This window comes from Physeter macrocephalus, chromosome 17 (genome assembly GCF_002837175.3).
Source record: "Physeter macrocephalus isolate SW-GA chromosome 17, ASM283717v5, whole genome shotgun sequence".
NCBI lineage: Eukaryota > Metazoa > Chordata > Mammalia > Artiodactyla > Physeteridae > Physeter > Physeter macrocephalus.
Window position 1 is genome coordinate 21,007,505 of NC_041230.1, and position 26,082 is coordinate 21,033,586.

At 44.7% G+C, this 26,082-nt stretch overlaps 1 protein-coding gene across 1 annotated transcript in view; it reads right to left on the reverse strand.

The window, feature by feature from the left end:
* ABCC11 (ATP binding cassette subfamily C member 11) overlaps positions 1 to 26,082 on the reverse strand; it is a 73,502-nt gene that overhangs the window by 35,726 nt on the left and 11,694 nt on the right. Inside the window, 10 exon segments of the mRNA XM_024124851.3 lie at positions 1,874 to 1,945; positions 5,137 to 5,397; positions 10,118 to 10,225; positions 13,208 to 13,356; positions 13,492 to 13,639; positions 15,459 to 15,632; positions 19,037 to 19,270; positions 21,333 to 21,477; positions 25,315 to 25,457; positions 25,459 to 25,474. Coding sequence (XP_023980619.1) covers positions 1,874 to 1,945; positions 5,137 to 5,397; positions 10,118 to 10,225; positions 13,208 to 13,356; positions 13,492 to 13,639; positions 15,459 to 15,632; positions 19,037 to 19,270; positions 21,333 to 21,477; positions 25,315 to 25,457; positions 25,459 to 25,474 — 1,450 coding nt within the window.

Below are 26,082 nucleotides of genomic sequence, written 5' to 3' on the forward strand. Positions count from 1 at the left end.
CCCCGGTCCGGGAAGATCCCACATGCCGCGGAGCGGCTGGGCCCGTGAGCCATGGCCGCTGAGCCTGCGCGTCCGGAGCCTGTGCTCCGCAGCGGGGAGAGGCCACAACAGTGAGAGGCCCGCGTACCGCAAAAAATAAATAAATAAATAAAATAAAATAAAATAAAATACTTCTACAAAGTATGTTTCTACATGGATGTGGCAAATATGCAAACGCTATATCAACTCTTTAATCTCAGTGGTGGGTATACGGGCCTTTACTGTAGTGTTCTTCCTGCTTTTCTGTATAATAAATTTAAAAGCACACATTAAAATAAATCAAGGCCATAACCCTCATGCCCATGACCCCAGCAGAGGACCTCATCATCGTGTACTTCTTTCTCTTTCTTATCCTGTGCTCCCTACTTCTGATTTGAAGACAGGCTTTGATTTAATAAGAACGAAACTTTAAAATGACATCTTTTTGTTTTCCTTTATTGGAAGGAAAGCGATTGGTTCATTTGAAGAGGAAACTGACATGCCCCTGGCCATGTAGAAAGGCGGCCCTGAATGGAAGCTGCCAGGAAACATAGCTATGATGAGAGGCAGAACTCTGACATCAGCTAGACTGGGTGTCAGCCCCGGCTCCTCCTCTCACCTGCTGGCGACCTTGGGCAAGTCACCTCTCTCAACCTCATTTACACATATATAAACTGACCTTAATGTCTGTGCCTTCCTCATGGGGTTGCTTTCAGGTCGAAGGAAAACAATGGGAAGCTCTGAGCACAGGGCCTGGCATGCAAGTACTATTCAAACTATTTTTACTGTTAAAAAAAAAGTGGAGTCTTTCTTCCCTCCAGCTGCAAAGAAGTTGGGAAAGGCCATCACATGTGGAGCCAAACAAATGAACCATCAGACTGATGTATTAGGAGAGAACTGCTATTGACAACATGGCCACTTTCCTAGGAGGTGATGAGTTTGGCTATGGACATTCAGAATGAGGAGCTGAGGGAGAAGCACAGTAAAGGAAGGACACCAGCTAGTTTTCCCAACCACTGGGAAGGAGGGATGATGGACAAAGTAGGGAGGGAGGGGGAGAGGGAGAAGCCCCAGGACGGGGTGAGACTGAGGCTGAATATGGAAGTGCTGGTGAGACCCCGGTGGGGAGGGAGCCATACACATATACCAGGGGTCGTGGCCGTTTTACCGTGTTGTTCACTGGGAGGTGTGCAACATGACCTCAAGTGTTTGGGGGAAATGGGTTGGTTTTTTTGGAAACTGGGGTGGGCTGAGCCACATGCCTGCACAGCTGCAGACGAAGCAGACCTCCAGAATGTCCAGAGGCAATGCAGTTAGACGGTTCAGATCTCAATGGCAGGGCACCCGGCAGGCATGTGAATTCTGCTGCTGGAGCGGGACTGAGACAGTCCCATCCCATCTGCGGGCCTCCTCTCCTCATCCCCTCCCTCCCTCCTTCTCCTTGTCTCTCCCTCCACAGTTCACTCCCAATGCTGTCTCCCAAGGGACACGTGTCCCACTCTGAGTCTGGCTTCGTGAGATGATTTTTGTTATCATATTAAATGTTGAGATGCCCTGTATCATCACCTTGGTAGCTGGTTGGTTACAATACAGGGTGGGGAAAGCACGGAGAACAGATGAGGATGGATCTCCAGGTGTCCTAAGAGGCAGTACCCCCAGTTGGAGGGTGAAAGGGAAGCACGTTCATAACCCACCTCCCCCTCGGTGCATGCTCAACTGTTTGCAATTTATAAAAACTCTCTTGGCTTAGACCCCTTCGTGGAAGAAAGTGGTGGTGCGACTTACTGGGGGAACTGGAGCCTGGGAGCCCCTGGTCCTCCTGGGGGTGGACATGCATGGGCCACAAGACACTTACCTCCCCCAGGATGGCTGACAACAGGCTGCTCTTGCCGCTCTCTGTGTTACCACAGACCCCTAGCATGGTCCCCTGCAAAGCCAAGGAGGACAGACCGGAGTTGGGACAGGTGACTCACCCAGGGCGGGTCTATTGTCTGAACACAAAATGACAAACAGAAAACAAAATACCCACATGCACCCCCAAGGCCCCTCAGACAAACAAAGCTCAAGAGGAGCTCAGAGGCTGGTCTGTACAGGTGGGATGGGGCAACCTCAGAGGAAGGAAACTGCATGGGAGTGGCAGAGAGGAATCATGGATAGATGGTCCTGTCAGGCAAGAAACCCAAATTCCAGATCTGCATCTGTTCTATTCTATGTTCCTGGGCAAGTCACTTAGACTTTCTGTGCCTCGGTTACTTCATCTGTACAATAGGGTTAACAAAGCCAACCTCACCGAATTGAGCATACATTCATTCATTTATTCATTCATTCATCCATCAAATAGTCATGTGCATTTCTTCTGTGTACCAAGTAATGAAGAAAAGAAATCTCATTAAGCTTACAACTAGTGGGGAGAGACAACCCATGAAATAAATAAGAAAACAAATAAATAATTTCACTTACCACTTATGGTGGTAAGTGATATAAGTAAAATGAAATTGGCTACCATGACAGACAGTTGGAGGTTAAAGCAATGCTAGATGAGCTGGCCAGGGGAGGCTTCTTAAAAGCATGTGTCATTGCAGCTGAGACCTGAATGACAAGAAGGAGCGAGATATAGGAAGATCTGGAGGTTTCACACCATGGGAACAGCAGGAGCAAAGGTCCTGAGACAGGAACAAGGTTGGCTGCCAAAGAGTGGTGAGAGGGCTGGTGTGGAGGGAACGAATGGGAGACGAGCTTGGAGATGTGGGCAGGTGCTCAGGGAGACCTGGACTCTATCCTAAGTGCAGTGGAAAGTCACTGAAGAGCCTAAGCAGGAGAGTGACTTGAATTGGTTTAAGCAGGAGATGTGGTGTGCTCCAAGGACAAAGAACAAGATAAACTCAAAGGGCCAATATTGCCAGAACAAAGAGTAACGGGACTCCTATCACTGTCACAATGTGACCATTGCAATGTCCCAGAGCCCTCCCAAGCAGCATGCCCTGTCCCTTTCCCATCTCATATAAGGAAAGACATTTGCCCCGTTTTTCTCCGGCTCAGCACACTGAAAGTATATATACTCTGCCGAGTCAGCAGATGACTTGCAGGTTCCCTGGCTATAAAAAGAGACAAGCAACCCATGCTCATTGTCGACTTTCCCTGGCTACCGGGAAGTCAGCCCGCTGTTCTTGCAGCGACCCTTCTCTTTAATAAACTCTATCTTCCTTACATTCTGCCTTGTGCCTGGAAATTCTTTTCCAACCTGCGCTCGGACTACCACAGGAGAGTGACTTGAATTGGTTTGTTTTAGAAAGCTCCCTCCGGCCACTGTGTGTAATGGACTGTAAGAGGGCAAAAGTGGAAGCAGAGAGGCTGAGAAGGGGGCTTTTAGAGGAGCTGGGCATGGCATGTTGGTGGCTGGGGCTAGGGCAGTGGAGGGGGCTGTGGTGAGAGGAGGCTGGTCCGGGAGAGATGCTGAAGCAGAGCTGCCAGGCCTTGCTGATGGACTAGATTGGTGGGACGAAAAGACAGGAATCAAGTTTGACTTCCAGGACCTCGACCACTGGAAAGATGGTGATGCCACCTCCTGAGATGGGGAAGACATGGGGAATGGGTCGGAGAGGGTGAAAACCAAGAGTTCTTTTTCGGTCTTGTTTTGTTTGAAATGTTTGGTAGGCATTGAAGAGGAGAGAGTAAATAGACAGCTGAGTCTGGAGCTCAGAGGAGACTTCAAGGCTAGAGATAATACCATAGAGATGGAACTTAGAGCCGTGGGACTACAGGTGATCACCAAGGGGGAAAGTATAGATATCTAATTGACATTAGATATTAATATTAATTGATATTACTATTAATATTTATTATTCTTAGATGTCTATATTGATTACTATTAGATATTTATACCTGTTTTAGATATATCTATCTTAGACATAGATCAATGTCTACATTCTATATCTCTATTATTATTAGACATTAATATCTATAATATTTTACCAGATATTAATAGATAATAGAGAAGAGATTTGGACAGAGCAGGGAAGCCAGCCCTTGCGAATATTAGACAGAGAAGAAGACAAATAATGTCAGTTCACAGAATAACCAAATCGAAACACGTAGCACACTGCTTGGCACACACTAGCAACTGAATAAATGTTAGCTTAGTCTCGTTCCCCTTATCCTTGGTTCCTCCAAAGACCAGCACACACACAGCTTGCTGTTCTGTTTTTTATTTGTTTGTGTTTTTTTAGATGACTTTGAAGCATCCACTTACATCCATTTTAATAAAGAATTAAAGGATACACTGTGTTAAAGACATATTTAAAAGACTAGCAGTGGAATAAGACAGATGAATCAAATTTTGTTATAGCCTGAATAATTACAAGAGACTTTGAAAACGTAGTGTAATTCATGTTTTCTTTCCAGTTTAAAAACTTCTGTCCGTTGCCTCTATCTTTGGTGTCACTGCCACCAATAAACACAGTAAACAGCTTAGAAACCTAATTACTATCTTCAACTAGGAAAATGTAAATTAACATTATTTCTTTAAAAGTAAGATACAGGGCTTCCCTGGTGGCGCAGTGGTTGCGCGTCCGCCTGCCGATACAGGGGAACCGGGTTCGCGCCCCGGTCCGGGAGGATCCCACATGCCGCGGAGCGGCTGGGCCCGTGAGCCGTGGCCGCTGAGCCTGCGCGTCCAGAGCCTGTGCTCCGCAACGGGAGAGGCCGCAGCAGAGGGAGGTCCGCGTACCACAAAAAAAAAAAAAAAAAAAAAGTAAGATACAAAGAATGTGGTCCAACTTAATTTTGTCTCACGGTCCCACAGTATTCTGAAATATCATGCCAAAATGTAAAAGCTTAAAAGGAGCGTCATCATTTGTCACGCTATTACAAAACAAGTTTAGATGATCAACTGATTTACCCTTAAGTTTGAAAGACTTCCTATTTGCCCTCCATGGAAATTTTCTTTCTCTCTCTCTCTCTCTCTGTTTTTTTCTCTCCATGGAAATTTTCTATTTTAAAGGGAGATCTTGGAGAGGGCAGTCTTTAGCCAAGGAAATGGTAGGGCGCCAGGTCAATCTCCCAGCCTCAGGCCCCAACAGTCTGGCAGCCAGCCCGCCTGCATGGCCCAGATGAGGCTACCTTTGACACCACCAGGTTTATCTTGTGCAACTCTGGGGCCCAGGTGTCCCCTTTGTCCTCTGGCCTGAGGGCGCCCAGAGGTGGCTGAGCCCTGGTCATCCCCTCAGGAGTGTGTCCATTCTTCTCCAGCTCCAAGGCTCCATTGACGATCCCGGGGCAGGTCTTTCTCCACGACAAGGTGGCCTCCCCCAAAACCACTGTTTTGCTAGGGGCTTTCAATGCCTTGACATATATGACAGGGCTCTCCTGCAGGAAAGATTTCTGTACAGAAGAAAAGAAAGGAAGGGAGGAGGAATTCAGTTCTTTAGTCCGGTAGGAATATGTACCCATTTTACTGGCCTGCCCATTGGTCTGGTTTATGAACTTCTAATAGATCGTAAAAGTCTGAAGAACCACCATCAATTAGAAGAGGCTAGATTTGCTGGCGAAAATTCTACATCAAGGTTTTTCAGATCTCAGACTACCAGGCCACTCTTTCATGTTTGTAATCTTCCTGCACCTTGAGTTATTTCCCATTTTATTTTACATCAACTAATGGCATAAATTACGTTAGTCTCATCTTAAGTGATAACGGCTGTTGGATCGCAATATTGATGGGCAGTTTTTCTCATTAAATTTCTTTTCTAAGTATTAAAAGTAAAAAGGTCTGTCCATGCACCATTCTGTGAGAGATGCTGTTTGGGGTCCTATATTTCAAAATGTGGCCATTGGCAGATCACTTCTCTCTGCATCTCCATCTCCCTGTCTGTAAAACACAAACGTTGAACCACATGAATTCTAGCACCAAAAAAAGGTGGGTGGGAAGTATGATCTCACTGATCAAATTTTATTCACATGTCTCCACCTGGAGATATGCTCAGAAAGAGATCTAGAAAGACACTTACAGACATTTTGGACAGTTGGTTTTATCTTTAGGTAGTAAATGCTGAGCAATTTTTATTCTCTGTATCTTTTTGCCTTGTCTGAATTTTTACAATGAGTATATATACAGCATCTTACAAAAACACAACAAAAAGGTATTTTCAAAAGGAAAAAGATACTCAGCCATAAAAAAAGAACGAAATAATGCCATTTGCAGCAACATGGATGGACCTAGAGATTATCATACTAAGTGAAGTAAGTCAGACAGAGAAAGACAAATATCATATGATATCACTCATATGTGGAATCTAATTTTAAAAATGATGTAAATGAACTTATCTACGAAACAGAAACAGACTCACAGACGTTGAAAACAAACTTATGGTCACCAAAGGAGAAAGGTGGGCGGGGAGGATAAATTAGGAGTTTGGGATTGGCAAATACATACTACCATATATAAAATAGATAATTATTAAGGACCTACTGTATAGCACAGGGAATTCTAATCAATATTCTGTAATAACCTATACAGGAAAATAATTTGAAAAAGAATGGATATATATATATATATATATGAATCACTTTGCTGTACACCTGACACTAACACAACATTGTAAATCAACTATACGCTAACATAAAATACAATTTAAAAAAAGAAAAAAAGAGATGGTCTGTTTATTTTTTTAACTGGACCTCAGGTATATTGAATTGAATTAACAATAACATTTGAGTCAAGGCATATAGTTATCAGTGGGAATTGCCATGTCCCACTTTATTTCGTTTAGTTAGTTGGGCACTTACTTCTTTAGCTATTTTTACTAACGTAATGAATATCTGTGAGCCCACCACTGAACCCAAGAGACATGACTCTTACTGATCGATGGGGTCCTTCCGCATCTTATCTGCCCACTTGGTGTGGACAAAGCCCTCCTCGCTTCCCAAGCCCTCCCCTTGTGTAACCACTGTCCCAGAATTTGTGGTTTTCATTCCCTTGTTTTAAAAAAACACAGAGATCATGCTGACTTAATGTGTCAGTGTGACAAGCAAACGTCTGGACATGAATCAACACTGATAATCTGGGTTATGGGGAACAAAAACAGGGTGTCCTTGACCCCCAAATAGTCTAAGCAAATTCTCGATCTCAAATTCTCAAACTTTACTGATGCCATTCAGTGATTTTTCACTTATTTTTTTTAATAGCCAGTGCAAAGGAAAAGGTACAAAGACATAGCTTTGTACTATTATTATTGTTAAAACCTTATCTATTCTTATTTGCCTTAGATGCTCTTTTCTCTTCTAATATTTAAAATCTCCCCCCGCAAAAGAACAGAAATGTAGATCAACGGAACAGGATAGAAAGTCCAAAGATAAACCCACACACCTATGGCTCCTTGTCTGGAGCCCCAGGGTGCAGCCTCAGCAGCATCCAGCAGCCAGCTCACCTCCTACCTGTGGCCACCTGCAAGGAGGCGGCCGCCCTGAGGACTCACAGCTTCCTTCTCCCTGCACCCTGCCCTGCAAGCTGGCTCCTCGGTATAGCCCAGGGGGGCACAGAGGAGAAAAAAGGCATCTGGTGGTGCAGTGGTTAAGAATCTGCCTGCCAATGCAAGGGACATGGGTTCGAGCCCTGGTCCAGGAAGATCCCACATGCCGCGGAGCAACTAAGCCCGCGAGCCACAACTACTGAGCCCACGTGCCACAACTACTGAAGCCTGCGCGCCTATAGCCCGTGCTCCGCAACAAGGCAAGCCACCGCAATGAGAGGCCCGCACACCACAATGAAGAGTAGCCCCCGCTCGCCGCAACTAGAGAAAGCCCGCGCACAACACGAAGACCCAACGCAGCCAAAAATAAATAAATTTATTTATTTTTTTAAAAAGGCATCTGGCCTTAGAGATCACTCCTCCCCCTTCCAGCCTGGGGGGTCTCAGAGACAAATGCCTATGGGTCAGACAGAAAACTTAGGTGACTAAAACAGGAAGAGTTAAAGATGTCCTGAAGTGAGGGGACTTGTAGGGTCAGTACCCGTCCAGAGTGACAGTCCTACACAGCCCCGGCCCCCTGAGGCTTTGAGGAAGTGCAGCTCAGGGTCCGAGATCATTGCCCTGACCCCTCCCCTTCCTCTCCACCGTAAGTACACCTATCCCACCCTTTCCCACTCTCCAGCTGTCTCCCTGGTCATTCCTGCAGCCAACATCCCTACCCACCCTTCTGAGGCCAGGCTGTAGCCTCCTCATCTCTGCCCACCCCTGCAGGTGGACACAGGCACAGGAGAGGGTGGGAGAACTAGGGCACCAGTAGGGAGGCGGAGGCAGCAGGGGCCCCAGTGGCCGCGGCTGAGAGGTTAGGGGAGCTCCTGAGGCTGTTGGCAAGTATACAACTCTCCCGTGTTACTCAGACAAGCCAAGTTCATTCCAGCCTCAGGGCTTTTGCACTTGCTGTTGCCTCTGCCTTGTCATCATCACTCAGCTCAAAAGTCGCCTTGGCAGACAGGCCCTCCCTGACCAGCCTATCCACTGTGGCCTCAGCCCTACCCCCACACTCTGCTTTATTGTGAGAACTAGGGCACCAGTAGGGAGGCGGAGGCAGCAGGGGCCCCAGTGGCCACGGCTGAGAGGTTAGGGGAGCTCCTGAGGCTGTTGGCAAGTATACGACTCTCCCGTGTTACTCAGACAAGCCAAGTTCATTCCAGCCTCAGGGCTTTTGCGCTTGCTGTGGCCTCTGCCTTGTCATCATCACTCAGCTCAAAAGTCGCCTTGGCAGACAGGCCCTCCCTGCAGCCTATCCACTGTGGCCTCAGCCCTACCCCCACACTCTGCTTTATTGGTATCACAGCCCTTCATGTGAGCTGATGTTATCTTCTTTGACTGTTAATTCACTTGTGCATTGCCTGTTTCCAGTACCAGATTGTAACCCTCTGAGAGCAGGAACCCTACTGGTTAGTCTCACTGTGGTGTTCTCAGTGCCTGGCAGGTGGTAGGTGTTCACTAAATTTTTGTGGTTTTTTTTTTGGCCACTTTGTGAGGTTTGCGGGATCTCAGCTCCCCAACCAGGGATTGAACCCAGGCCACTGCAGTGAAAGCCTGGAATCCTAACCATTAGGCCACCAGGGAAGTCCCCGCTAATTTTTTTTTTTAATAAATGAATGAGTGATGAATGATATAGATTAGGGACTGCACACATTTAAGTGAGATGACTATAAAATGCTTTTAGAAATCAGTTTAGATTAGAGTTTTTCAACTCCGATGCCTGTAGGAGCAAGACCAGAAGCGTAAAGAAGTGAAGGAAGCAATTGCTAAGAGGATGAATTAACTAAAAAAATATAAAAAATTTTTAAAAATCATTAAAAAAAAAAAAAGAGGATGAATGGTAAGACAGACCCAGGCCTGGCAGTGAGATAGGGGGTGGTGGAGGCTGCAGCAACCCCACCTGAGTGCCCTGACTAAACGCGGGGCAGCTATCTCCAGCTGCCGTGGTCACAGGAGAACACGGGTCCACTGTTGCCGGATCGCCTGATTATTCAAGAGAATCCAGAAATCTGAGTTTTTAACAGACAATTTCCTGTTTTTGGTTTTTTTTTTTTGCGGTACGCGGGCCTTTCACTGTTGTGGCCTCTCCCGTTGCGGAGCACAGGCTCCGGACGTGCAGGCTCAGCGGCCATGGCTCACGGGCCCAGCTGCTCTGCGGCATGTGGGATCTTCCTGGACCGGGGCACGAACCCGTGTCCCCTGCATCGGCAGGCAGACTCTCAACCACTGCGCCACCAGGGAAGCCCAATTTCCAGTGTTTTAAATGCCAGCAACAGATAAAATTTTTTAAAAGCAAAACCATCAGCATAACTCTACACACACCTAGACAGGGTCTGCAGGTCACGGGTCTGAGATGTGGTTTGGATCCACTGTCCTAAGATGTCCTTGGGGACTGGGAGCCAGCCTGACTCATCTGTCTTCCCAGGCCCACACCATCCTGGGCACAGTAGGTCACTGAGTTAGAGGGTCCCTCTCCAGCCAGGATGAATTCTGCCTTGGCCTGGGGTCACATTCAGGAGGACTATCATAGGAATGAAGGCAAATGAGCATGCGGAACAAAGGGCTGTGTGGCCAGGCCTCTGACAACTCACCTTGAACCTCTCCGAGGCAGATCTAGACACTGCGAGGCCTTTGACTGTGAAGGGTACTAAGACCACTGACAGCCACATGGAATTCAGGGTGGCCACGGTGGTGAAGGCCTGGAAGAGGCGGAGAGGAAGCAGTGAGTGTCACAGCCCTGTCTTGCTCCCCCCACCCCCTGAGACCCCATCCCTGAGCCTCAAGCCACAGAGCCAGACCCTGCAGCTTCCAACAAGCAGGTCCTTCATAGGGTGGATGCCAAGCAGGTATTTTGCAGAGACTGGGAAAAGTGGGGGAAAGAGCACTCATCTTAAAGTCGCTGAGTGAAGGCCTGGTCGCTCTTGTAGCTTAGCTACTGGGTAATTCTGTAACTTGGACAGGTCACCCTCACCACAAGCTCAGTGTCCCCATTGTCATAATGCCCCAAATCCTAAAGGTGGTACGGGAATAGTTGGGAAGTCCTGAAAAATTACATGTGAGAGAGCTTTGTCTACTGGAGACGTAGCTTTGTACTATTATTATTGTTAAAATCGTATCTATTCTTATTTGCCTTAGATGCTCTTTTCTTTTCTAATATTTAAAATCTCCCCACACAAAAAACAGAAATGTAGATCAATGGAACAGGAGATAAAGTCCAAAGATAAACCCACACACCTACGGTCAACTAATCTATAACAAAGGAGGCAAGAATATACAATGGAGAAAAGACAGTCTTCAATAAGTGGTGCTGGGAAAACTGGACAGATATACGTAATCAGAACACTCTCTAACACCATACACAAAAATAAACTCAAAATGGATTAAAGACCTAAATGTAAGGCCAGACACTATCAAACTCTTAGAGGAAAACATACGCAGAACACTCTATGACATAAATTGCAGCAATATCTTTTTTGGTCCACCTCCTACAATAATGAAAATAAAAACAATAATAAACAAATGGGACCTAATTAAACTTAACAGCTTTTGCACATCAAAGGAAACCGTAAACAAAATGAAAAGACAACCCACAGCATGGGAGAAAATATTTGCAAATGAAGCAACTGACAAGGGATTAATCTCCAAAATATACAAACAGCTCATGCAGCTCAATATCAAAAAACCAAATAACCCAAACAAAAAATGGGCAGAAGATCTAAACAGACATTTCTCCAAAGAAGACATACATATGGACAAAAAGCACATGAAAAGATGCTCAACATCACTATTAGAGAAATGCAAATCAAAACTACAGTGAGGTATCACCAGTCAGAATGGCCGTCATCAAAAAATCTACAAACAATAAATGCTGGAGAGGGTGTGGAGAAAAGGTAACCCTCCTACACTGTTGGTAGGAATGTCAATTGGTACAACCATTATGGAGAAGAGTATGGAGGCTCCTTAGAAAACTAAATATAGAACTATGATATGATCCAGCAATCCCACTCCTGGGCATATATCCAGAGAAAATCATAATTCGAAAAGATACATGCACCCCAATGTTCATGGAAGCAAGCTAAATGTCCATCGACAGATGAATGGATAAAGAGATATGGTACATATATACAATGGAATATTACTCAGCCATAAAAAAGAATGAAGTAATGCCATTTGCAGGAACATGGATATTATCATACTAAGTGAAGTAAGTCAGACAGAGAAAGTCAAATATATGATATCACTTACATGTGGAATCTAATAAAAAATTATACAAATGAACTTATTTACAAAACAGAAAGGGACTCACCAATCTCGAAATCAAATTTATGGTCACCAAAGGGGAAACAAGGGGGGGCATATATCCAGAGAAAATCATAATTCGAAAAGATACATGCACCCCAATGTTCATGGAAGCAACCTAAATGTCCATCGACAGATGAATGGGTAAAGAGATATGGTACATATATACAATGGAATATTACTCAGCCATAAAAAAGAATAAACAAGGGGGAAGTGATAAATTAGGAGATTGGGATTAACATATACACCCTGCTGTATATAAAACAGATAACTAACAAGGACCAACTGTATAGCACAGGGAACTCTACTCAATATTCTGTAATAATCTATATGGGAAGAGAACGTGAAAAAAAATGGATATCTATATCTATATCTGAGTCACTTTGCTGTACACCCGAAACTAACACAACATTGTAAATCAACTACATTCCAATAAAAATTTTAAAAGAAAAAGAAAAAAAAATCTTCCTAAGCATCAAGCCTAATCCATGCCTCACCCTCTCAGGAGACCTCCCCTGACTACAGCAAACCACCTTCGGCTCTCAGGATCCCAGAATGTGACCTCCTGGAGTTACCCTGGGGACCTTCCAATTCATGCCGTTCATGGCCCATCTCCACCCCCTTCTGGGTCCAGCTTCATCTCAATTTCAACGGAGCAGGAACGCTTTGGTCTAGCCTGGCATGGTGTGAGTGCAGCGTGACCCTAAAGTTCCACTGAGCCTTCCCCTTACACAGCCTGCCGTCCACCCAGCAACTCGCCGGGGTGTTTCCCTGGTGTGTGCCAGGGCCTAGCAGAGGTGACTGCCGTCTGGAACGCAGAGGAGCCCTTGGCTGCAGACTCTCAAATACTCCCCCTCTTACTTCAGTTGCAGTCTCCTGGCCTCCCTGGCTGGATTCCAACCTCTCTAAGAGCAGCACTCTGTCCTGTTCTCAAAGAATTGGATTCCTAAACTTGAAAGGCATCTGCTGCTTCCCAAGGCCAGGGTCAGACCACAAAAGAAAAGACAGAAGAAGCTAGACTTTTGTATTTAAAATGCATTTTCATTTCCCTATTTTGGGATCACAGGAACTCCCCACTTTAGGATTTTCAACTAGGATTTTCAATCTCAGCGTCGTCTGGGTGTTAACCACACATTTCACCTCCCCTGCACCCCCAGACGACTGTTTCCCCTGCCCCACAGCTGCTATGCAAGGGATATCAGTTCCTCAGATGGACTGAGAAGGAAGAAAGCTCGAGACCCTAAAAGTCTGGGAAATCAAGATCAATTTGTATTATTCATTTTCAAAATCGTCAGACCTTTCAGGGGCCTAGACTAGAAAAGGACACATGAGTAACCTCCCTATCAATATGGGGGAAGAAACAAAGTACCCCAAACACTCACTACTGAAGCTGTGAGTTGCAGCCATAAGCCTGTGTGGATGAGGAACGCCACTACTGAGGCCATGGAGGAGGCTGTGAACAAAGTAGTAGTGGTCAGGCTCTGGATAAACCCACACTGCCCCAAGAGCTCCATTTCCCTTCTTCTGAGATCTGGAATTCATCACAAGAACATTCTCCCAAGAGCATAGAGCAAGCCCCGGAACATGAAAGAAATCCCCAGAAGGTGAGAGGCTTGGCCTGCCATGACATTCCCAGGCTCTGAGCAGAAAGCCAGAGTTTCTGTACCTTTAATGATTTTTGAAAATGGTTTCTCCCAGGTGTACATTTTAATCAACTTAACACATGTGAGAACTTCACTGGTCACGCGGATGTGCTGGTCGCTGATCTCAGATGCATGATTCTATATCTTCACAACCTTTCTGGCCAGGAATATCTGCAGTCGGGATGCAGCAAGAGCATCTTTTATAAGGGCAAGAAAGTGTGGCCTGGCAGTAGTGTGGCAACTAAGAGTACTTCCAAAGGTAAACTCCCATTGTGTACTGAATACCTGGGTCTAATCCTGCACTGTTTGAATCCATTGTGACTCTCAGTTCCGGGTCTCTAATGAAGGGTTCCAATGGAAGCCTCTCCACGCCATCATGCCTTGAGCACCTGCCTCACACATCCTGGTGGTGGGGGGTGCGTTCTCTTCTGGGTCCCAAGCTAGGCCATGACTAACTAAACAGAAATATGACTCCTCTGCCTCTGGGAGCCCTAAACTCTCTACCAATTACAGTCACCTTTTAAAAAAATTTTTTTATTGAAGTACAGTTGACTTACAACGCTGTGTTAATTTCTCTGCACAGCAAAGTGACTCAGTTATAGATATATATGTATATTCTTTTTCATATTCTTTTCCATTATGGTTTGTCACAGGATATTGAATATATAGTTCCCTGTGCTGTACAGGAGGACTACAATCACCTTTTGATCAGAAAATCAACTTAACACATGTGAGAACTTCACTGGTCACGCGGATGTGCTGGTCGCTGACCTCAGATGCATGATTCTATATCTTCACAACCTTTCTGGCCAGGAATACCTGCAGTCGGGATGCAGCAAGAGCATCTTTTATAAGGGCAGGAAAGTGTGGCCTGGCAGTAGTGTGGCAACTAAGAGTACTTCCAAAGGTAAACTCCCATTGTGTACTGAATACCTGGGTCTAATCCTGCACTGTTTGAATCCATTGTGACTCTCAGTTCCGGGTCTCTAATGAAGGGTTCCAATGGAAGCCTCTCCACGCCATCATGCCTTGAGCACCTGCCTCACACATCCTGGTGGTGGGGGGTGCGTTCTCTTCTGGGTCCCAAGCTAGGCCATGACTAACTAAACAGAAATATGACTCCTCTGCCTCTGGGAGCCCTAAACTCTCTACCAATTACAGTCACCTTTTAAAAAAATTTTTTTATTGAAGTACAGTTGACTTACAACGCTGTGTTAATTTCTCTGCACAGCAAAGTGACTCAGTTATAGATATATATGTATATTCTTTTTCATATTCTTTTCCATTATGGTTTGTCACAGGATATTGAATATATAGTTCCCTGTGCTGTACAGGAGGACTACAATCACCTTTTGATCAGAATACCTGAGCTGAGGGAGGAAAACACTCCATTTCAATAATTCAGAGCACACAAATCCAAGAGTCACTTCCTATTTTGCCCAATTTTATTTCAGCTGAATATTATTGAATATATAGTTCCCTGTGCTGTACAGGAGGACTACAATCACCTTTTGATCAGAATACCTGAGCTGAGGGAGGAAAACACTCCATTTCAATAATTCAGAGCACACAAACCCAACTTGCCCAATTTTATTTCAGCTGAATATTGGCAGCAAATTTGCTTCCTTTCCCCCATTATACTGTGCCAATGTTAAATGCTATCTGCTTTATTATATCAGCACATTCTGGGTAGAAAAGAAGGAACCAAAATCTTACACAGAGGATGGCTACTGAGGAAAGTCTGTGAAGCAGATAATCCATCACAGAAACCTACGAGGTGGACCTCACCCATAAGATTCACCTCCAATTTATGAGGCCAGCATTGTGGCCAGAGAACCACTTGAGGTAGATATTGAAGCTGAATCTCACCCCCAGTGGAATGAGCAGTCAACAAGAGTCAACATTCCCACTGAGAAGTACCCCGGATTCCAGAGCCCTAGGAGTTCTAGGGAATGTCCAACATCAAATGGGTGGCAAGGGAAGACCTTACCTCCAGTGGTAATATCAGGAGATAGCAAAGCACGGCAATAAGCGCTGTGGGTCCAAGAGTGAGGCAGGAGGTAATGCTGCAGGCTATCAGCAGTAAGCAGGTGAGCAAGGCCAGGGGCCCATAGTACACCCCTTCAAACAGACAGTTTATGTCGTTGGTGAAGAAGCTGATGGCCTGTAAGACAATAAGCCCATGGACACAGGTGTCACCTCTCCAGGCACCCAGAAGAGGCTACATGTGCATGTGGCAGGTGGGCTCACCATGCCTTCTCCAGGCAGGAAGGCTTGAGGCAGGGTGGTAGAGTGGAGACAGACACACAGAGCTGTTTAACACACAGCTCTCCTGTTACTAGCTGTGTGACCCTGGACAAGTTACTTTGCCACTCTGAGCCTCAGCTCCTCCACCTGTAAAGCTGGAATGATTATACCTACTTTATATGGTTGGTGTGATAAGGTCAATAAATATCTGTACACATAGACTGTGCCCAATAAAAGTTATATTTTTTGGTCTTCCCTGGTGGCGCAGTGGTTGAGAGTCCGCCTGCCGATGCAGGGGACACGGGTTCTTGTCCCGGTCTGGGAAGATCCCACATGGCGCGGAGCCGCTGGGCCTGTGAGCCATGGCCGCTGAGCCTGTGCGTCCGGACCCTGTGCTCGGCTACGGGAGAGGCCACAGCAGTGAGAGGTCCGCGTACCGGAAAAAAAAAAAAAAAAAAAAAAAAAGTTGTATTTTTCTAAACTATTGCTACTACTACTAACAGCCACATTCCAGAGAGCAGGTTATAGTCTTCTAGTCTAGTCTAGTCTATTCATTCTACTACTACTACTACTACTAACTGCATTTTTTGGCAGGAGCTGAGGCTTTTTCTCCTCCTCCTTTCTCTTTTTTGCTGTAGACTCTTCGGCCCACTCCCTACTTCCCCAACATATACTGCCTAGTTGAGTGTATAAAACCTGACATTCCAAGTCACAAAAGTTTTGAGGAATCGATTCATTAACGTCTTTTGGAATTACCAACCTGAATCTCTAAGAAGTGATTTCCTTTTAACCTTAACCTGATGTCCTCCCAGTTCCCAGGATGTACCCCAGGCTGAGCCTTTAAAAACAGTTAGTGTTGAGGGACATAACTTGGTACAGACACTCTGGAGGGAAATTTAACAGTATCTTTTAAAATTAATGATTGCACAAACCCCATGACCTGCCAGTTTCATTTCTCTGTTGAGAAACATTCTCCTGTGCTGGAAGAAGCACATATACAAGGATGTTCATTGCAGCACTGCTTATCGCAGCAAACCCAGAAATATCCATTGTTGGAGAAAGGTTAAAGCATCCACCCAAGAAGTATTGGATAATATTGATGTAAAAATCTCACCCCAAAATCTATATTCTACATTTTCTATTGGTAAAACCAAGTTGCAGAACACTATGTAAAATGCAGCATCATTTATGGAAAAACACGCACACAAATACAATATATTTTCTATGGGTAACTTGCATGGGTACCTAAATGTACTTTAAAAAGTTTGGAAGGTGATGGTAGTCACTTCCAGGCATAAGGGGGGTGATAAGGTGTAGAGGGTCATCTATACTATTTTATATTTTTTTCCAAGGAGAAAGTACTCAGGTGTTTTCAAAATTAATTTTAATATAAAATTTATGGGAGCAACTCTCTAGAAATCCTCATATGAGCAACTACTTCCATCTCCAGTTCCAAATGGGCCATCTTGTTTTCTGCTTCTGTGAAGATGTTTGGGGAAATTGGGCCTCACACACAGTAGGGACTTAGAACAGAGGCAAACAGAAAAGGAGCCAGGGTTGGCCTCGGTGCAGAAAGTCTCCTCAGGGAAGCAAGTGAGGGCACTGGTTCAGAGCCTGGAATCTGCAGCCAGGCTCTGCTGCTTACCAATCATGTGACTTGTACAAGTTTCATACCCTTTCCTGGCCTCAGTTTCCACCTCTATGACAATGGAAACAATAACAGAAACTACCGCATAAGAGGGTCGTCAGAGGACCGACTGAGCTAAGTAAAGCCCCTGGGACAATGGCTCAGAGGAAGTTAGCAGTTACTGTGATGACTGTAACGAGATGAACAGGGAGAAGGGCTGCTGTGAGTCCTTTAACTCCAGTCAAGTGCAGGAGGACAGGGCAGCCTCCTGCTTAAGGCCTAACCGAAATTAATGATACAATTTAACACATAAATCACCAGCCCCCTTCCACATACTTTATATGTAAATACTAACTCATTTTATCTTATGAGACAACAATTCTATAAGGCTGGCCCTATGATTATCCCACAGTTCCAGAGAGGCTGAACAAGTTGCCTAAGGTCACAGAACTAATAAAATGGTGAAGAATAACAATAATGATGATAACAATAAATATCCTACATTTGTTAGCATTTGAATTAGAAAAAGCATCTACTTGGTGGCAATGGTTAATAAAGCAGACATTATTTTGGACATTGTCCTGTGTAATTCGGACGCTGGACTTTTAGAGGGTTAGAGTAGTGAATCTGAAATGGTTCGTGTCTTTGAAGGGGGCTCGTTTGAGTGGAACAGCCAGATTTGTGCTTGGTGGGGAGTGGGGGCAGAGGGCAGGATCTAGAGACACCATCATGAAGGAGAAGACGTCTCAGCTGGGCCTTGAAGGATGAACGGAATTTTAAAAGGGAAGGAGCAAAGCTGCTGGGGGTGGACATGTCTGGTCTATCTGGGGACTGTAGGTTTAGCCCCACCAGGCTGGGAGGGTGGAAGCCAACCTAGAACTAGAGGAGGGGACACAGGAGGAGATGAGGCTGGAAAGTTGCTGATGCCAGATCACAAAGGAGTTTGGCTTAAGGGTAAAGAGCCAAAGCAGTACTGAGTTTTCCAAAAATTAAAATGCGTGTTTCAATATGAAAGTAATCCATGCTCCTCAAGGAAACTGGTAAGCAGTAGAAAAATAGGGAAAGTAAAATTAAATTAAATATAGAAAATTCCAGTATCCCCCCCATGAGTCTGGGCCATAGTTGGTCATATCTTTCTTCAGTCTCTGCCATTGTTTGTCTGTGTTATGCTGTAGGGAGCTCCAGACAATAACAATAACCAGGCCTGTAAGTATTCCTCCTCTGCAGATAAGAAAATTAATACTCAGAGGGTTTATCTCTGCTTGCTTTTCCCTAGATTTCCCTGAGCTACCAAGTCCTCCCATACCTTCTTCCCCAGGTTGTCTTGAGGTGATATGCTTTCTTTTGTGCTTCTACTCAGGACTTGTGCCTTTTGGTTCACTGCTGTATCCCCAGGGCCTAGAACAGGGCCTGGCCCAGAGTAGGCCTCAGGAACTATTTGTTGAATGGATGGATAAATCCTCTCTAAGGTTCTGAATACAACTGGTATCCCCCTGGGTTGTTATTGAACTGCTCTTACAACCCCAGAGGCAATTGTTGATGGTTACCAACATTCATCCTGGGAATGATTTCCTTTCTCTTTCTTCCTTCTCTCCTAACTCCCTCTTCTCCCTCCCTTGGCCTCCAGGAAACTGATGTCTCCAGGAGGAGGAGGAAACTACCAACTTGCCTCCACGTGCAGCCTCATCACTTACCTCTCCCATGGTGATGTGTATTAAAGACTTCAATTGTATCAGCTTCTCAAAGGCAAAGGAGAAGACAGCTGTGCGAAACCTGATGCCAGTGTGCTGGTTGATGACCCAGCATGAGCACATGCTCAGAGACTTCAGACACTTGGAGAGAAAAAGGGCAAAGCAAAGCCCTACTCCATAGGCAATGTTCCTCAACCGTTCTTCAGTATATTCCAGGATCTTTGGTATAACCAGCATCTAAAAGGAAACAGGAGTTTGGATCATTCAGACTTCCCAATCCTGCTTTCAGGCAACACCAACCCAATATGGAACATGTGTGAGGTCCTCAAGTCAAGGGAGGGGGCTTATTGAACGGTCACAACTGACTCAAGCATAATCCTGCACTCCAGAAGATTACAGTCCAGTTGGAGGAGGCTTAGGAGTTCAACTGACCCAGATCAGAATCCCAGATCCACCACCTCATAGCTGGTCCTAAAACCAAGCAGGATCCTGTGGGACTCCTGGACACAGAAGCGTTTCTGTGTCCCCTGTTTCTTGTTTGTAGGAAATAGGCTTCAGCCTCCATGACCTTCCCTGAGTTCCAAAGGGCCAGTTCAAACAGTTGCTAATCAGCGAAGGCAGGGGATGTGGAGACAAGGGAGGAGCAGTCAGGAAACAATAGTGCAGCCTTGGGGCAGGGTTCTGGTTCCACCTCAAGGGATACACGAAACAATATCTTTGAGCTCTTCTGCAGAACTAAAACCCCCAATAAATGGAAGATGTTAACTACTTGATGAAGCAATCTTTATTCCAGAAAGAAGGTCACAGTTTGACAACCTTGAGAACCATAGGAGCTCATCAGGAGACCACCTGAGGCCAGATTAAAGGAATGCAGGCCCTGCACATACCCGGATCCTTGTCAGCAGCCTCGCCCTTGAACCATAGCTATAAAACTCCTCACCAAATCCCCCCCAAAAGGGAAACACAGTTTTGAGGGCATTAGCCCACTTTGTCCCCCTTTGCCTGGCAAAACAATAAAGCTCTTCTTTTCTACTTCTCCCAAAATTCTGTCTCCGAGATTCAATTCGGCACTGGTGCACAGAGGCAGTTTCAGCATCAGTCCCGACAGGAAACAGAGGACACAAACAAACAGGGTAATTCAGGAGTTAATAACAAGACTATTTACAAAGGGGTGGGCAGAACTGAGGAAATTCAACAGGGATGGAGAAGCACCCTGGAGCTAGCAACAGCAGGGGACTAAGGGGAGGAGACAGGGTGAGGTTACTGAAACCCAGAAGGAGAAAGTCATACAGAAAGGCCCCCTCATTTTCGGATCTGGTCACCAACCTCCAGTGACAGGAAGGGAGGCAGTCAGAGCAATAAATATCTTGCCCTCACTTTCTCCTTCCCTCCAGCCTCCTGTTAGACTCTCCCCCAGGTCCAATCCAACCAGAAGCCAGAAGCAGGGAGACCCCATTGATGTGCTCCATAAAGATCACACATTAGGGGCACAGGGCGGTGCAGAGAAAGGTGGAGAGTGGATCTGGAGGGACAAATGGAGAATATGCAGCACACTAATTGTCACCCAGGTCACTTATCTCTGTGGTATCATCAGCTGTTGCTTCCTCCTGACTTACCTCCATCCTTCCCTGAGCTGGTAACAGCACCTCAGTTTTCTTCTGGGGAGACTCTCGCCTGCCCCAATGCATGCAGTCTAGGCTGGATTGTCAATCAAAATGCTCCCCTGCTGGCCAACAGGCGAGCACGTGACCCCAGCTGGGACAGCCAGACTCACTGTCTGCGGTGAGAATCTTGGGCTGAGGAACTGACAGGAAATAGCGAGCCCATTCATCTCAACCATGGTACATGGAGGAGACCTACACGCCCAGAGCTGCTCAGCCATTTCTCAAAGCAGCTCGTGTGAACAGAGCTGGGCCGAGTTCTAAGTGTTTTATATGCTTAACTCATTTAATGTCACCCTATGAGGCAGGTAATTTTGGGCTCTCCATTTCACATGTGAGGGTTTCTATGAGGACTACGGCTGAGAGTGTCATGGGGTTCATGAGCAAACCAAGGCACAGAGGAGGTAAACAAATTGCCCAAAGTCACCCAGAAATTAAGTGGCAGAACTAAGGTTAGAACCCAAGCAGTGGCTGCAGAATTCACACTTCTAACTACTACTAGCTCCACTGTCCCCAGAAAGTCTTCATTTTCTGAGCAGCAGCTGAGAGACAAAGACATCCCCAATTCTTGGCATGGATTTCAACATGCTAACCTCCAAGGCCTGGAGTCCCGAAACCTCCCCAAGCCTGCCACTTACTGACCCCAGAACACTCGCGGCAGAGAAGCAGCAGCCCAAAAGCGGATTGAAAATAACCCTTGTTCTTTGGAATCTCAGCATCACTCGAAGCCCTGAAGCTTTGTCAATTCCATGCCTTGAGACTTCTTCCCAAAGGAGACGAAGCCTTGAAAAGAGCAAAATTGAGGCAAATGAAATCTCTTTGTATGTGTCACCCAATTGTCCTAGTTCTTGCTACTCTAAGATCTTGGTCACAGAAATCGTCAAACATAACACAAATAGAGAGAACAGTATAGGGCATCTCCCCAGATATGCATTCCCCAGCTTTAAGAATTATCAACATTTGACATTTTTATTTCATCTCTCCTCCCCTCCACTTTTTTCTTTTTTTGCTAGAATATTTCAAGCAAATCCTAGAGATATCATTTCATCTATAAATGCTTCAGTGTGTATCTCTTCCAGATAAAGCCTTAAAAAACCACGTAGTAACCATAATAACAATAGTTATGAATTAATAACTATTCATTATTAGTAACTATTAATTAATAGGTATATATTAATAACATAGTAAGAATAATTCCTTAATGGCATTTAATCCAACTTTCTCTAATTATTTCAAAAATATGTTCTTACAGTTAGTTTGCCTAAATCAAGATCCAAATAGGGTCCACTCATTGCAGTTAAAAGACAAATCTGATAGGCCTCTTGCATCTCATTTTAATCTGTAACAGTTTCCCTTCCTCTGCATTTTCTGCCATTTACTTGTCAAAGAAACTGAGTTATTTATCCTGTAGAGTTTTCCACATTCTGGATTTGACTGATTGCATCCCTGTGGGTCTAACATAAATTTCTATTTCCTGTATTTCCTATTAAACTGCTAGTTAGATCTAGAGGCTTAATAAAATTCAGAATTCAAGTCAACTGGCAAAAATATTTAACAGGTGATGTGGTGTATGTCCTTTTGCATCACATCAGAAGACATACAATGTCTGCTGTCCCACTTTTAGTTATGTTAAGCTGGATCAGTGAGTTAAGGTGTGTCAGCCTGATTCATTCATTGCCAAGTTCCCCATCACTGATGAACATCCACTTCCAACAGGACTGGCAAAATGGTGATTTGTCTAATTCTGTCATTCCTTTTCTATTTAGTAGCTCGAATTTTTTCTGTAAAAATTAACTTTCCCCCATGTCACTCTTCCTTTTTATATGCAAATTAAGATTCATAAAACCCAGAACTCTGACCTCCAAAAAGTGCCCTCATTTATTTCAAAGTCCCCAAAAGTGTGCCCCAGTGTTGGATCATCCAACCAAAAGTGTATCCTTATTTTGACATTCCAAGCTAATGATGCCTGGGAGGTTTGTGCTACACCAGCAAAACAGAAACACCAAAAACATTTCGTTTGGGTTTCAAAACATTTCATTTTTTTTCAGAAAAGCATCAAAGAACTTACCGTGAAAAAAATTTAAATTATGTTGACTTTCTTACACTTCTTTCTTATTTTGAATTATATTTGAGGCATGAACAGGGGACTGGACAATAGTCATTGTGATATTCAAGGCTTCCAGTGTCTTAATCTGGCCCTTGGATGCCTCCCATGCATCCGCAATCCAATCTGTCAGCTGCAGGCACCGTACTGGCATCTGCCCTTGGACTTCCTTGTTCCTGCTCCCCTGTGTCCGGTTCCACTGTCTGGAAAGCAGTTACCAATGCCCATGATGAGAACATCAAGGACTATGCCAAGGGACTCCAGATGCTCCCAGAAGGTGCTACTCCTTAGACTGCGAGAGCACGGTGGACAGAACAGCCTCCCTTGTTTGGCCACCTTTTGCCGCCAGGGCCCGACAGCGGCACTGTTTTTGCATGTTCTCAAACAACTCCGTCAGCATCTGGGTCTCATTCTCTGCCCAGAATCTCACCAAGTCTCTCATGGCAAGCAATTCTAGCCCTTTCTACTCTTTACCCTCCAGCCATGGATACTCATGCCTAGACTAAAAACAGAAGGGAACAAATACCATGAGAATATTTCTGTCCTACTTTCCTTCACCTGCAATCAAAACTCCAGGCCTCTTCTTCCTCCTGAGTTATGAAAACTACACCATCCCATGTCCACCTATGTGGACCAGATAACTTGAACAGCCTGGGCCCTAGCTCAACAAAGCAAAAATGTCCCCCCGGACACCTGTCTGTGTTGGAGGCTTTTATTGCTTGTGGGTGATATTACTCAGGACAGACCATAGAGCCACATCTCCTCATTCCAGCCCTAACCCGACACATAACACAATCCACAGAGACAACAAGCTCTAGAGTTGTTTCTATTGATACTTTGACTAAACAAATCCAAGTTTTCCGTAGCCTGCCCACAGCTCTCCCAGCAACTCTATTAATTTCTGGCCATGATTATTAGACTTAGATTCAAGAGACTTGGTTTCAAATTTCACCTCCTCCATTCCTTAGCTATGTGATTCAGGGAACATCATTTCATTTCTCTTCATCCTGGTTCTTCACTTGTAAGTTGGGGAAAATAATATCTGCCCTGTTTATTTCATAACCCTATTGTGATGGTCAAAGGAGACAACGGATGGGGAAATGCTCTGTAATTGTAGAACAATAAAAATGTGAAGAATTATGAGGGTCCTAAGGATGAAGGTGATGGTGGTGATAATGGTGATGCTGCTGAGAGTGGTGGCAGTGATGATGGTGACAATTTGTCAGCACATCCTTATAGAATCCAAAGCCCTTTTGAAGGATTAGGGAAGACACACCACAGAACGCTGCCTGTTAAATGAAGAACATATAGAAAGAAACCCCTCTAAAGGTGTGAATGCATGGATAATTACCTTTCCAAAGACACATCCAAAAAATGGAGCGATTGCAAAAGTGTTGGCAGTCAGGCCTTGTGAGTTATAGAGCTCAAAAGGCAGCATCAGTGGACAGGAAGTGAAGGGAAGTAAATCAGGAGATCTTGTACTCACAATGGTTAGGGAAGAACAAGCAAGCTAACATTTAACAGATTGCCTGTTATGCATCTGGCATTTTCCTACGTGCCTTACACTGAATCTATCACCTCTTGATTCTTACAACAATCCTATGAAGGACCATGTGATAAATTTTTTATAATTTACTATTTTATATATAAAAACACAGGACCCTGAGAGGGTAAGTAACTCATCTGACATCATAGCTGGTAAAAGGTGAGATTCTGACCAGTATCTGACATTATCCAAAAGGTGCTCCCTGGAAACTTTTCTTATTTTTTTCCTGAGTAAGTCTGAGAAGCAATGGGTCAAAGTTTAACCAGTTTCTGCATTCTCAGTGTCTTCACTATACTGATTTTCTTTATAAATCTGAGACCTGGAGACAGCATGCAACAGTTCACAAGCTCCCTGACCACTGAATGCTCTTTTCAGGGAGGCTCTGAGGGGACCACCATTTCCAGGAACACATTTGGAAAATGCCATCTACACCTGGGATATCTCATAAGCAGCTAGAGGTAGTAACATGAGTACAGGACGTTTCAAATAACTCATTTTCCCCCCATATGATCTTCCTATCACCTTGTAAGGTGGGTGGTACAGGCAATTTAATCCCACAACTAGTTAATGGTGGCTCAAGGATTAAGAACCTGGGCCACTCACCAAAATTTAATCATCAGTGACACAGATAAATGCTTGATCCACAAAAAAAAAGGCAGAAGGGACAAGAAGCAGTATTTTCTAACTTCTCAGCGTCCTGGGCCCCCAGGCAAACCTCATAAAAGATGTGAATTCTTGTTCCAAAAAGAGAGCTCTAGCCCATACATATAAAATATGTAAATTATTTCTTAACTCCAGATTAAGAACCTCCAGACTAGAGTGCGGCCTCCTGCTACAAAGGAAGAACTGATATATTTTGGCTGTCTGAGGATGGACCACCCCTAAACACACACATTTAAGCGACTCTGGTCACTATCTACCAAGACATGGTCTTTAACCAACCCCACTGGCTTGCCCAACGTGACTTTACCTTTTGGCATTTTTGGCTGAGGCATCATGTACTGACAGCTGGGGGATGGCGTTCTCATCTAAGCGTTTCCATAAACCTTGGATCATGACTGGGCTGAACCATGACAGCGTTAGGTAAGAGAACAGGCCAGCATCATCCAGAGACTTGGGGTACAGGAAACCTAGCAGAGAAGTCACAGGCAATGTGGTCACACTAGGATGTAGGCGTCAGAGGTAGACAATTAAGTCAAGGGCAAGATTTGGAAGGGATGAGTGATAACTATGTAAAAACCACAGTGCGGTCATCTGGATATACAAAAAAGTATTTTTTTTATGACTATTATTTGTGATGGTTAAAAACTAGAAACAACAAAACACCCATTGATAGGGGAATGATTTAGAAAGAAAGAAAGAAAACCAGTATGGTACATCTTGTACCGTACTGTAGAAAACAATGCAGAAGGGCCTAAAAATAGAGATGATCTACACGTAGAACAAGGAAAGAGCTCTAAGAATATTAAGCAAGAAAAAAAAGCCACTTGCAGATGAAGAAATTTATTTAGTATATTTTTACTTATATAAAAAAGGAAGAAATACGGGAAGGCAGACAAAACAATATATATATCTATTTGACATAAAATATATGTCAAATCAATCAACGTGATACACCATATCAACAAACTGAAGGAGAAAAACCATATGATCATCTCAATAGATGCAGAGAAAGCTTTTGACAAAATTCAACACCCATTTATGATAAAAACCCTGCAGAAAGTAGGCATAGAGAGAA